This window comes from Pipistrellus hanaki (genome assembly GCF_964339955.1).
Source record: "Pipistrellus hanaki genome assembly, chromosome: 3".
NCBI lineage: Eukaryota > Metazoa > Chordata > Mammalia > Chiroptera > Vespertilionidae > Pipistrellus > Pipistrellus hanaki.
In genome coordinates this window covers 104,145,536-104,158,406 of record NC_140505.1, presented here as the reverse complement: position 1 = coordinate 104,158,406, position 12,871 = coordinate 104,145,536, and the positions used below count along the sequence as shown (strand labels likewise).

At 46.8% G+C, this 12,871-nt stretch overlaps 1 protein-coding gene across 33 annotated transcripts in view; it reads left to right on the top strand.

Annotated features, from left to right (window-relative positions):
- Positions 1-12,871, top strand: part of CACNA1C (calcium voltage-gated channel subunit alpha1 C) — a gene marked incomplete at its 5' end in the record, with an annotated part of 660,607 nt that overhangs the window by 440,524 nt on the left and 207,212 nt on the right. For all 33 annotated transcript variants that reach the window (XM_084878730.1, XM_084878732.1, XM_084878733.1 and 30 more), the window contains one exon: positions 6,366-6,505. In XM_084878730.1, coding sequence (XP_084734856.1) covers positions 6,366-6,505 — 140 coding nt within the window. The remainder of the gene's footprint in view (positions 1-6,365; positions 6,506-12,871) is intronic.

Sequence of the window (12,871 nt, the reverse complement as noted above, 5' to 3'; positions counted from 1 at the left end):
CAGAAGGTTCACCAGCCAGTTGTTAGGAAACCTGAGTGTTCATCACATTGGGTAGATGCTCAGCCTTGGTCAAGTCCCCTTATTTCTGTAGAATGAGGAGCTTGGAATGTGTGTCCTTATTTCTTATTTCTGTAAGTCCATCAGTGTCCTAAGAGGGCAATGTAGCAAGTAGTGTGGATGGAGCAGACACTCAGGAAATATCTCTGACTTGAATGAATGAACGCATGAATGAATGAATGAATCAGAGAAGAATTGGAGAGTGAGGAACTACGGTATTCCAGTTTCTTTGTTTCCTCTCATTAGAGAACAGGCAGACGGCTATAGTTTGAGGTCAGATTGAATGGTACTTATGTTATGAAACAGTCCAGAATCCAAGGTGCTGCTTGAAGCATTGTTATCATGTTTATTGTCTTTGCACCTTGTACTGAGATGAAATTCTATGACTGTGCTTCTTATCAACTTGTTTGGTGTAGAATTTTTGGCAGCTTTAATAAATACACTTGCCTAAATTTAAGAGGGTGCATATGGGCTTAGTCCCAATTCTCACACCCAGGTCTGTTATATAGCAGATGTAAGCTGTAGAGTGTTCAACATGGACAGTGGGCATCGCCAAGAAGTGTCGTGTGTGTGTGTGTGTGTATATATATGTGTGTGTGTGTGTGTGTGTGTGTGTGTGTACATGCAGAAATGTGCATCCATGAAGATACAGTCTGTCCTTGTCCTCGGAGCTCTATCCTGGCATGACTCCTGCTCACAAGAAGTCCATGTTCTTCTAAAGGACAAATAGTACTAATATCTTTAATGAAGGATTTTTTATTATAAAATCCATTTGTATTCATGGTGATCATCAGACAAAGAGGACGGGAACTCTTTGTTCCTTTCCATGTCTTGGAATCTGTGCTTCAGGAGGAACTGCCCGCAGACCGGGCATCAGCATCCCCACTCCTCACTTGTCATATAATTTTGGAGAAAATTTATACTCCTCTACCACTTTGGAAGCGGTGTTGAAAATTCTGGGAAAAACACATAAAGCAGTGATTCCTCTTCTGAAATAAAATCTTATGCAGAACCCAGCATATAAAGCCAAATGAAAGTCTTCCAGGCTGGTCAGGAAGAGGTGACTAATATATTCTCTGTCTACCCCCCAAACAAATTGTCCTGAATGAATGGCATTCCACTGTGTTAGGACTTTTGAACAACTTAGCATGTGGGTTCCAATGGCACTGCTCTGGTTCAGGGGTGGGCAGCCAAAGCCCCACTTTCTCAGTCTTCCCCCCAACCTATAGCTGCTCCCAAATAGCACTGTAGAAACCGAGGGCTCTCTGCAGTGCTGTATGATTTTAAAATGCTTAACTAGTTCTTTTAAAGGTAAGGAAATAGAGCCAGAAAAGTAAAATGTCTTGCCCAGAGACACAGAGTCAGTTGGTGCCCAAATCAAGATTACTGTGGAAAAATAATTGCGTCTCTGTCCTCTGTAAGTTTAAAAAGGATACCTACACATGAAAAAATAAATGGAAAACTAAGGTAGCCAGTACTCATTAGTGTCTCATTAGCTCCACGGGTGTTTAGAAGATATCATGACTCCTGGGTACTGAACACTCTCCCCACTGAATCCTTCTAAATGTTTCTGACATGGGTGTGACCATGGGTCCCCATTGCCAGTGTGGCCCTAAGAAATGAGCAGGGAGAGAGGAAAGAAAGGGAAAAGAACATGGAAATGAAAAGGAAGCAGTAGGAAGAATATAGCATTGGAGAGGAAGACAAGTGACAGGAAAGAAGAAGAAAGACAGGACCATCTGCCAGGGCCAGGTCATCACACTGCCCCAAGGAATCCAGTCCCCACATTCAAAGCCTTGAGAGTATGGTGCTTCCCTGACTTGGTCCCATGGTTTGTTCTCTCTTCTGCAGTTTTTCTACCTCCTCCACCCTTTCCAACCTCAACACGGAATAGTGGCAATGAGGATCTTAGTCTGTTCCAGGTTGGCTTCCATAGTTCCCTGGTTCCCAAGAGCACAGGAAGGGCCATTCACATGCTGACTGTTGGGTGTGCTCGTTCTCCGAGAGCCCTGTGGCCCCTGCGGACTCTGGAGGGCACCCAGAGCTCGGGCCTCAGGAGGAGGCTGCTCAGCAGTGTGTCCTCACAGGACCAGAGACACCGGGTATCAACAGCAAGAGAATAATCTGTGACAAAGTTTTGTTCTTCTTTACTCCATTCATTTTCATGCTTAGATGTTTCTATAGCAGTATTGCACATATTTTCAAAGGATCACTGAAGCTGTTTCATTTACTTAAAGGTTTTCTGTTTTTGTTTTTGTTTTTTTAGATTAATTCTATAAGGTCAGAGTGAATATAATGCTTTTCCCAATGGCAGTTAGCACAGATGGCTGTGTCCAAATCTTGCACCCACAGGCACCTACCCTCCTCTGGGTTCTTGTTCACACCCCTTTCTTACTGTCTCCCTGGTCCCTGTTCACTCCTATCCCAGGCCCTTAGCAAGAGCAGTGTGACCAGGAAGGCCAGATGAGAGGACGTGACCTTTGGATGGAGGGTCAGGAAATCTGGTTTCCTGTTCTCATCCTGTGCCTCCCTGGCCTTGGTGTCTCATTAGTACCCTAATTTTCCAAATGAGGAGGTTATTGGATTACTGCCAAGATCCCTTTCTCTCTCACATGCCTGGTGTGAGGAAGGTCCTGTAGCTTCTGCCCAGGAGATAAGTGTCACAATGAGGAAGTGCTTTCCTGCGGACGAGGTTGTCCTTTACACGGTTGGATTCAGCCTCAGCTTTTCTCTCTGTAGCCCTCACACTCTCCCAGGGCACCTCCTTCAGCCCTCCTGCAAGCCGCACTCTCCTCTGCCCCGCCTCTGCATCTTGGTGTTCCACAGGTGCCCTAATTCAGCAAGTCAGGAACTGATGTCTCCCCCTTCCTCTTCCTAGTCCCCTACTGCAGTGAGAGGCATCACTGTCCAGAGTCACCAAATCAGAAACCTCAGGGAGGGGACAGGGCACTTCTTTCACTGCCTCTTCCTCCATCCCCTATGTGCAACCAGAAACCAAATTACATCTTTCATAAAGTATTGCCTACTGCTCAACCAGTCCCTCTGTCTCTACTGCAGCTTGAGACTCCTTGACCTCTGTATGGGTCACTCTCCTACCCTCCCCACCCCCTTCACCACTATCATGCTCTATGGCAGTGCCACACTGCAGTGCACATCTGACCCCATCATCCCAGTCTCCTCAGAATGGAATCCAAGCACCCAGGTGTGGCCACACTGCCCCTGGTCACCTTACCCATCCCCCCTCCCCCATTTTCTCACAGCCTTCACTCCAGCCAAATCAAAGGTTTGCATTTCCTGAAGCTCCGCACACTTCCCCCTCCCCTTAGTTCTCCTTCCACTTGGAATACCTGACCCCTACCCCCACCTGCACCTACACAGCACTCATCCTTCAAGCTTCATCTCGGAGATCCTGAGCTTTGTGAAGTCTACCCAGCACATAAATGTGTGTGTGAATGTTTGCATGGCTCACTGTCATGTCAGATGGGTCCTCTGAGTCTCCACATGTTATGTGCCAGGATGTGGGACAAATGTCACATAGTTTAGACTTTACTGGAAGAATTAAAAAGGCCAAAGGTCACAAGAGAAGACACAGACATGCTCCCTTCAAGTCCCCCATTCCACAAAGAGGTATGCTAGGTCCAGGAAGCCACTGGTCTACAGGGTGGGGCTGCATTGCAGCAGAGGGGACCTGGACCCTCTGCCCCTGGCTCTTCTCTTTTTATAAGGAAATCAAGCAAGGCAAAAGCAGCCTGTAGATGAGGGAATAAATAGACTGCTTGGTGCCAGGCAGTCTGGGTTGGGGGTGCCAGCTGTTTACAGGAGTTGTCTGGGAATTCTGGCTTCCCAGCACACAGGGCCCAGGGAACCTTTGGATTATATTACTGTTCTCCCTGCCCTGGGGAAGAGGTGCTCTAAGCTCGGGTGCTGCCTCTCTCCAGAGACTCAAACACCCCAGAGGGAGCGCCAGTGTTGCTTTAAGATAGTTCAGCTGGTTGGTCCACAGTGAAAATGCATGACTGGATGGATGGATGGATGGGTGGGTGAATGGATGGATAGATGGATGGATGGATGGGTAGATAGACATGTAAAAGTAATTAGCACATATGTGAACATATGAAAGTGCCTGACACCTAGTGGGTATCCAGCTCATGTTTATTTCCCTTTCCTTTTCTTCCCTTCTCATCCCATGATTTCCACGGAGGTTTCTGGGATGCAGAGGAGGTGGTTCTGTCATCTGGCATAAACATGAAAGTTCTGACCATCATGGGGATGGGCCTGTGTGGCTGTCTGACAGCCCCCATCCCCCTTCCACAGGTTTCCTCAGGTTGCACTATGCCCTTTTATAATATGTTTCCTTTTCAACACTACTCTGATGTTCATTTTAACACAAAGTAACCTAATTTTAGAAGATTGGAGGCTCCCACACATTGTGATTTGTACCGGGGTCACAGCCCCTACCAGGGGTCTTCAAACTACGGCCCGCGGGCCACATGTGGCCCGCAGAGGAGTCTGATCCTGCCCGCCAGGTTTTTTGGGCAGTGAGCGCAGCCGAGGTGTTACAGTAGGAATTAGTAGTTCATATAGTCCGGCCCTCCAGCTCTCTGAGGGACCGTGATCTGGCCCCCACTTTAAAAAGTTTGAGGACCCCTGCTAGACAGTCTCATCCGCAGGCTGTATGATGCTCCAGTGGGTAGAAAGTAAAGGATGGATGCCTGCCTCTGAGATGCTGATTCAAGCCGATCTCTCCATTCCCTTCCCACAATTGCTGCCTGACCTGGGCCTGCATCTGCATACCAGCCAGTGGTTCTTAAACTTCACATGCCTCAGAGACACCTGGAAATTGTCTGTAATGCACAGTTCCAGGCTGCATAACCAGGAGATCTACTTCACTAGGTCTGGTTGGGGCCCAGAATTTTGCATTTTTTAAACTTTGCATCCTTAAGCTGCTTCACCCCAGGGGGAAGGCCAGTACCCACTAAATGTCTAGGGGATCCAGAAAGAATGAGGGGGGCACAAGGACATGCATGGACTGACCTCTTCCTGCAGAGCTATCCATCAGGCTCCCAATGCCCCCATCTTGGAGCACCTTCCAGCAGCTCAGTGGAAGGAGACGGGCCTTCCCGGGCGATGCTCACTCTACAATGTGGGTGGGACTGGAGATATTCAGTGAGCTCCACCTGACCTGGTAGAAGATGGGAAAATAGGTCTGGGTGTTCTGAGTTGAGTGCTTCCTGGAGGTTTATGGACGGGCCTGTCTTGCTGCTTAGAGGACCTGTGGGCCTAAGGCCACATGGACTGTTGTTTTGTGGCTCCAGTGAGAGATGGGCTGAGGGTGCTGTAGAGGCAAACAGTGGAGTGTGAAGAACCAGGCAGCAGCCGTGGCTTGATGGGTGCCGTTAAGGATGTGCACTGGGGATGGTTGTGGGAGAAAGCAATTAGTGGTGTGGGAAGCTGGCCAATCAGCCCAGAGTCGGCTTGCTCTAATTCAGCCAAAGAATTTGTCTTGTTCAGTGAGGGCTCCCAGGGTCAGGAGCTGCAGCCGTACATGCAGAGGGAGGAAAAGACTACCTATCTCCCGCCCCTGAGAAAAGAGATGAACCTCTTCCATCCCCTATCCCCATCCCAGTGCCTGTCTCCATCCCGGAAATGCTGATTTTCACTGCTAACCTGCTCTGTGTCTTTGGACAGAATTTTATTTTCTGGAGAGAGAGTTCAAATTTTTTGACGTGTGTATGTGAGCAGTTATGCCTGTTTCAGCTGCTGTTTAGAGATCTTCAGTGTCTCAAACACTTCACAGCTGTGTGCTTGCTGTTTTGGAGAGCTCAGCTGGTACTCTGCCAGGACTGTGTTGTCTCCATGTTTGTTTCCTTAAATCATGGCGCACCCCTCCTGCGGTCCTGTCTCACCCCTTTCTCAGCACCCTCTCCTCTGTCCAGGCATTGTTTCCCTTTAGATCAAGGCATTATGGGTTGTCTCCTGAGAAGGTACTATGACATGTTCACTGATTAAGTAAGATGTTTTCCCAAAAATGTTTAATTTTTTACCATTATAATATTTACCCTGTAACAGAAGACATTTAAAGACTTAAAAACAAACAAAAACCCAATGCCCAGTGCATTGGAATTCTAACCATGAAACAGACTGTGGAGTTACTAATTTGTCTTGGGGGTCCTACCCAGTGTCCCCTTAACTCCTCCTATGGGGTCGGGACAGCATTCTCCTCCACCTTTTGTGAGAGCTGATGGGGCAGAACTTTATAAAATCCCCAATCTAACATTTTCTTTTTCTCTTCTATTTTTGTTTCCTAGGAACGAGTGGAGTATCTCTTTCTCATCATTTTTACTGTGGAAGCATTTTTAAAAGTAATAGCCCATGGACTTCTCTTTCACCCTAACGCTTACCTCCGCAACGGGTGGAATTTACTAGATTTTATAATTGTGGTTGTAGGGTAAGTACAGCTATCCTGCTCTCCCCCCTCCCCTCACCCCTGCTGCCAACCAATATATATCTCTCCTTCTGTGTTTATATTCCTTTTGATCTGGTCACAGTGGCTCTGGGCTCAGGCAGAACAAGAGGACCTACTAAATATCTTTTTGAATTCAGACTTTCTCCAAAGGGAGAGGAACAATTATCTAGGAACCTCCTCACCACTACTCCCACATAAACGCACGCTCACACACACGCATGCATGCACAAGTTGAATCTGAGTGCTTCTGATGGAACCCAGGGCCCTTCATGCAACTTAGGACAGTCCTCTGCTTAAGGTGTTTTCTTCAATCTCCAACCACACCTGGCCTGACAGCACCTCTGACCAATCTCCCTGCTGTGTCACTGAGCAGATTTAGTTCAGCTTGCTGTGAGCATGCAGTCCCGCGCCTGGTTGGGGCTGGCACACAAGCGCTGTGGATGCCCCCTCTCACCTCTGCAGTGAGCTTTGTTCGGTGGCCAAGGAAACCAGGCTGCTTAAGACAGGTGCATGAGAAGAAAACAGGGAACTATGAAGGACCAAGATGATGAGAAGCCAACCCCAAATCAAACACAGCCTCCCCCTGACATGCTGCTGGCATGTCAAAGTCAGATAAGGCAAAGTCAATCTATGCTTTTTCTTAAAAAGCATTGTAAGAAGTTTTAAATAAAATTTTGAAGTGATCTCATCAAGGAATTAGTAACTTCAAGAATGATTCTCTAGGAAATGTTTCTACCTATATAAGCCTACATCTGCTGTGCGAGATGTAACTTATTAACACACAGTGGTTGAGTTTCCTACAACTCAGCTGTTTTCTAAAGGGAGGGTCCCTTTGCAGCAAGATTTCACTTTAAGAATAAGCTGCTTCTTTGAGCCCATAGAGTGGTCAAGTTGTAGCCACCTTGGGTTTCCACTGCCTTGGAGTTCCGACAGGCTTCATTGTCAAGGTCAATATGTCATTTGGCTCTTACCCTAAGAAACTATTTTCATGAATCCTTTGTACTGTCCCAGTGAAGACCAAGGCCTTGCAGTTTCTCCAGAGCGCTCGCTTCTTGTGATCTCATGGGAGTGTCTGGTCTTTCCTGAAGGAAATAACACGGGGGCAGATCGAGGTCAATTGGAAGTTATGTCCTTGTCTCTGGCCATCTGGATGGCTTGTGAGGGTTATTTTGAAGTGTTTTAGAGTTTTTACTTGGTTGTCCTTTTTGCCTGACCATGAGTGACACAATTTGGCCACATTAACATCAAGGATATTTGGGTGGCTCGAGGAGCACTAAAATCAGAATATTTGCCAGGAATATATTTGGTTCCAGAGGACTGAGTGAGGAGGCAGTTATATGAGAGATTTTGCCAGAATTTCATGCCAGAATACACGAGTGACTCCACAAATGCCTTGAATTAACTCAGTAAAACATAGCAGAGGTCTTTAAGGTGGGTTGTTCCAAAGGTCCCTGGATCCTTTTTAAGTCCAGCATTGTTCACAAGGCCTCAGTCTCCTGGGGACTTTTCATAACTGTGTGGAAAGGAGCTCCAGGCTGAGCTCGGGTCCTTCTGGGAGCCATGGAGAGACCAGGTATCTTGCTGGGACCAATTTTGTTTAGGCAAAGACACTGCTTTTTCTCATGTTTATGAATGAATCGAAGTTGACCAGATACAGTGCCGTGCTCAGTTCACAGCCTTAAATAGAGCACAGGAGGTGAGAACAGGCAGCACCGGTAGCATCCAACAGGAGCCCTGGGGGGATGAGGGGGGAGGAGCAGGTGCCGGCTGCACCGGCGCACTGGACTACCCTGCTCATCTCCAGCTTGTTTAGAGGCACTGCATCCCTTGTACTGCTTCTCCTTCTCACAGCCACAGAGGGTGGACTTTTTGTGGGTCATCTAGATTCTGGTCACATCTCCCTGGGTCTAGACCATTGAGTCCAATGGAAAAGGCAGGCATTCTTCCAAAAGACACCTCTAGTTGACTCTGTAAGCTTTTTTGCTCACCTTATGGTTCAGCATGACCCTTTGAGATCTTCCCCATCAATTTCACACGTGGCCATGTTTGGAACCTAGTTTCTCTTCTCCATGGGCACTGGTCCCAGGGGCTTTCCATCCAATCTAAATCTCAGCCAATCCTACTGACTCAAAAAATGGCACACATCCCCCCACAGAAGGTGTAACTCAACCACCTCCCTTCAGCTGTGCCTCCCATTCCTACTCTCTTTTCACTATTAAATGGGTATTCCTGTTTCCCTCGCATCTCCTGGTAAATATCTGCTCTCCTTGGCACAGCTATTTTGGGGAAGGTCTATCCTGGCCTCCTTCAGGTCAGGAGAGTCTGCTGTGAGTGCCCCCGGGGAGGGCTAAGTTAAGAGCCGCTCTCTCACCTCTGCATTGCCCTTCTGGTGACCTGTGAGGAGGCATTTCCTTCCTCCCACAGACCAGTCACATTTCCATCCCAAAGTGGGGTTAGCTCCTTGGCATGATGGGAGATGCTGCTACTGAGTGAACACGAGAGAACTCCAGAGGCCTCTGTGAGCTACCCCACCCCCAGCCTACCCTTGAGAACTGGAGACTCCCAGTAGCTCCATCTGCTCCAGACATGCTGCGGCAGCCACAGAGGCTTCTGTCTCCCTCCTCATGTCTTGGTCTTGCATCACTGAGGCCTCTGGAGCCTCGCTGCCCTGTTCTTTTAAAAGCTCTAATGGTCAGCTAAGGAACAGCCAGACACACCTCCTACAGAAATCCACATGGGCATCTGAGCCTAGCCCTTAGGACAGGTAGGCACCAAGCTGGCTCCATCTTTACAGTGTCTAATGAGAAACACAGCAGTCCCCACAGGCCAAGGCAACAGCCCCAGGCCCGTCCCTGCATTTCCTACCCCTTCAAAACTAAAGGCAGACCCTTAATAAAGAGTCTGCATCAAGTTGGAGCAGGGGTTAAAAGACAGGAAAGTTGCCTACTCTCTGCTCCTTTCATGGAATAATATATGGTGAACATCTTGTTCTCCGATAAACATACTGCTTTCTTTCAGGAAATACTAGCAACCAAATCTGGTGTGAATTTGGAAAGCTATCTAGCCAACTTGTGAATGGGTCTCCATGATCCAGACCTCAGTGGAAAAAACGTTTCTCTTTGGAAAAAGGGAGCCTGTTCCCTCACCCTGGCAACCACTGCCTGGGATTCCAGGAATCACGAGCTAACATGTGAAGCCATCAGATCGCCAAGCTGAGCTGAAAGAATCATGGAGCACAGAGAGACTTTAGATGTGGTCTGGCCAGGGTCATCTCTTTTTAGCTGCAGAACCCATTTTCAAACAAAGCCTTACTCAGAGGCCCAATGCAAAACACAGATCAAAGGGAGCCCATTGTTAAATATGGGGAAAGGGTCCAGAACCCAATCTGGAGATGCCCCCAAGGAGTTCCATGGAGCACAGTTTGAAAATCCTTAACCTAGACCTATCTCATCATTGCTGGGCCCTGCTGGATCTGAGCTTCTGCAAAGCTAAGCCTGCAGCTACAGCCTCCCATTTCCAGGTCCACTCTTCTAGGCGTGAGTTATTTAAGTCTAGTCCTCAAAACAAAGTTGCCCTGGCCCTGAGTTCATGTCTGGTGAGGGAAACCAGTTTTCATATCTGGACTTTCATCTTGACCACAGGCCCTGACCCAGCACACTCTGTGCTGGCAATGAATCAGTAGTCATCTCCAGGTACAAAGGACAAAAATTGTCCCTGTGTACCCTTTTCTCTATTGTTCTTGGTCACTACAAAAAGTCTCAGTATCTCATCCCATGTAGGCTTTGTGTCCTCTGATCTGCACCCATCTCCTCTCCACCCCACTCCTGAATCCTGCCCACTGTGCCCTCTGTTCCCCACAGTTCATCTCCACTCGGGCAGTAGACATCTCTTTGACATTGAAATTGTGTCTCAAAAGAACTGGTGGCCCAGAATTAAGCTCGCTACAGACTGATTCATATGCCTTTCAGCATAACGATTATTGCTTGTCTCATTTTTGATTCTTAGAGTCAGGTACAGCCTTTCAGCTTCGTGAGCCCTGCAGTCTCTGTCCCAGCTGTTCAACTCTGTGGGGAGAACACAGCAATTATGTAAGGGAAGGGTGTGGCTGAATTCCAGTCATACTTTATCTTCTGACCCCTCTTTTCACTTTCTGGCTTTAACCTGAGTGTCCTGCCCCCCTTGCAGTCTCTAAAGGTGGCCCATTGCCCTCCCAGATGCTTCATTCCACAGCCCAGAGGTCATGAGAGCGGCCCCTAATTTCCCCTTCTTTCTGCTTTCCGAACACTGTTCCTCCCACTAAAAACCTCCACTTCTGATATTTGTGTCATCGGACACTTCTGTGGCCCACATCTCCTATTGCTGTCCTCTGCAGACCTTTGAGTCATTCCACATTCCTTGAGGAGTGAGTTCTTGGCTCATTCCCACTCTCCAGCACTCACTGCTCCGCTGCTGCCACCACCTTCCCCTCTCTGGGAGCTTCTTCCCTAGGGATCCTGACTCCATCCTATTTCAGCTGCCCACTCCCATGGTTATACCAATATCCCTGCCGTTCCCTAATAACTACACCCTCCCTATAATCTCAAACCAAACATTCTACTTTAAGCATACCACCGTCTTTCCAGCTCGCTCCCTCTGGGACTTACTCCAACAATTTATTCATCCTGCCACATCTGTCTGCTCCTCCTCCCATCATGGGCACTCCTCCTTCCAACTGGCTTAGATGCCACATCCCATCATTATAATTCTTCACGTGCATTTACTCTCAACTTGTATTCCTCTCTTCATTTGTCTTGCTCACCAGTCCTGATCAAATCCAACTAGATGGAGATTTTTTGGTACCTGAAGCTGTGCCATCGAAAGGGGGAGAGACATATGCAAAGTTAAGCTAATGGGTCTCACTTTACACTCGTGATCACCAACCTCCAATAGGTCAGCGGTGATTCCTGGCAACCATGCTATCCCTTCCTACTCACTCTTCCACTTGCTATATGATTCTTTAATGCCCTTGCCTTTCTCTTCAGTCTCCTAATACCTCCTCCCCTTTCACATTTTTAGCTACCTGTTTCCCTGGAAACACAGATGCAACCAAAAGAGAATGTTCATACATTCCCACAACTACATCTGTGCACCTATAATGTGCCTCCCAATCTGAAACATGATAAACCTCTCCACCTCTATATAAGGCCAGCATCCCTAAATGTGCATTAGGTCCCATCCTGCCTACTGAAGGACATTGGCCCTTTGAGTAATTGTTCCCTCTGTGTCTGCATCATCAAATTATCCGTATCTGTTAGATGAGTCCCATCACATTTAAAAATGCTATTGTATTTTAATTTAAAAACAACAAAACACTTGATTCATACCCCCTCTGAAAACTACCATTTTCCTCTAATCCTTTTTATAGCTAAAATAAAGGAATTGTACAGTAGCCAACAGGCAAATGTGGCCATTCAGCACCTGAAAAGTAGCTAATCTGAATTCAGATATGCTGTATGTGTAAAATATACAGTTGAGTTAAAAAATTTACAACAAAAGACAGAGGGACAACTATATCATTTAAAATTCTTTACTTACCCGTATATTTATGTCAGTTAAAATATTTTGGTTACGTTGGGTTATATAAAATATATTGCCAAAGTTGCCGAAGCCGGTTTGGCTCAGTTGTAGAGCATCGGTCTGCGGGCTGAAAGGTCCCAGATTCGATTCTGGTCAAGGGCATGTACCTTGGTTGCAGGCACATCCCCGGTAGGGGGTGTGCAAGAGCCAGCTGGTTGATGTTTCTCTCTCATCGATGTTTCTAGCTCTCTATCTCTCTCCCTTTCTCTCTGTTAAAAATCAATAATATATATATATATTTTTTAATATATATTTCCAAAGTTAATTTTATCTTTTCCTTTTTTATTTTTTTTAATGTGGCTACTAGGAAATTTAACTTATATATGTGGCTCACATTTGTGGCCTGTATTATATTTCCATTGGACAGAGCTGTCCATTCTCTCTGTTTCTAGTGCTCCTCCTATTCTCATATCTATTAGGTTTTTGTATCCATCATCTATCAAAACCTATTCACATGGTCTCATTGGTCTTCATATTACTAAATTCCATGGTCAGTGGTCCATCCTTGTATCTGTAGCACTTGACAGTTAGCCACTGTCTTCTCATGACCAATTCTTTCACAGCCCACCATTCTACCTACTTGTCTCTTTTACTGGTTTCTCCTCTCCTTCACCCCTCAGTGTTGGAGCCCCAGGATTCAGTCCTATTACATCCTCACTTTCTACAGTAGCCTCCTAGGCAATCTCGTTGGATTTGACTTTAATATAATCCATACAAGTATCCAGTGTTTGT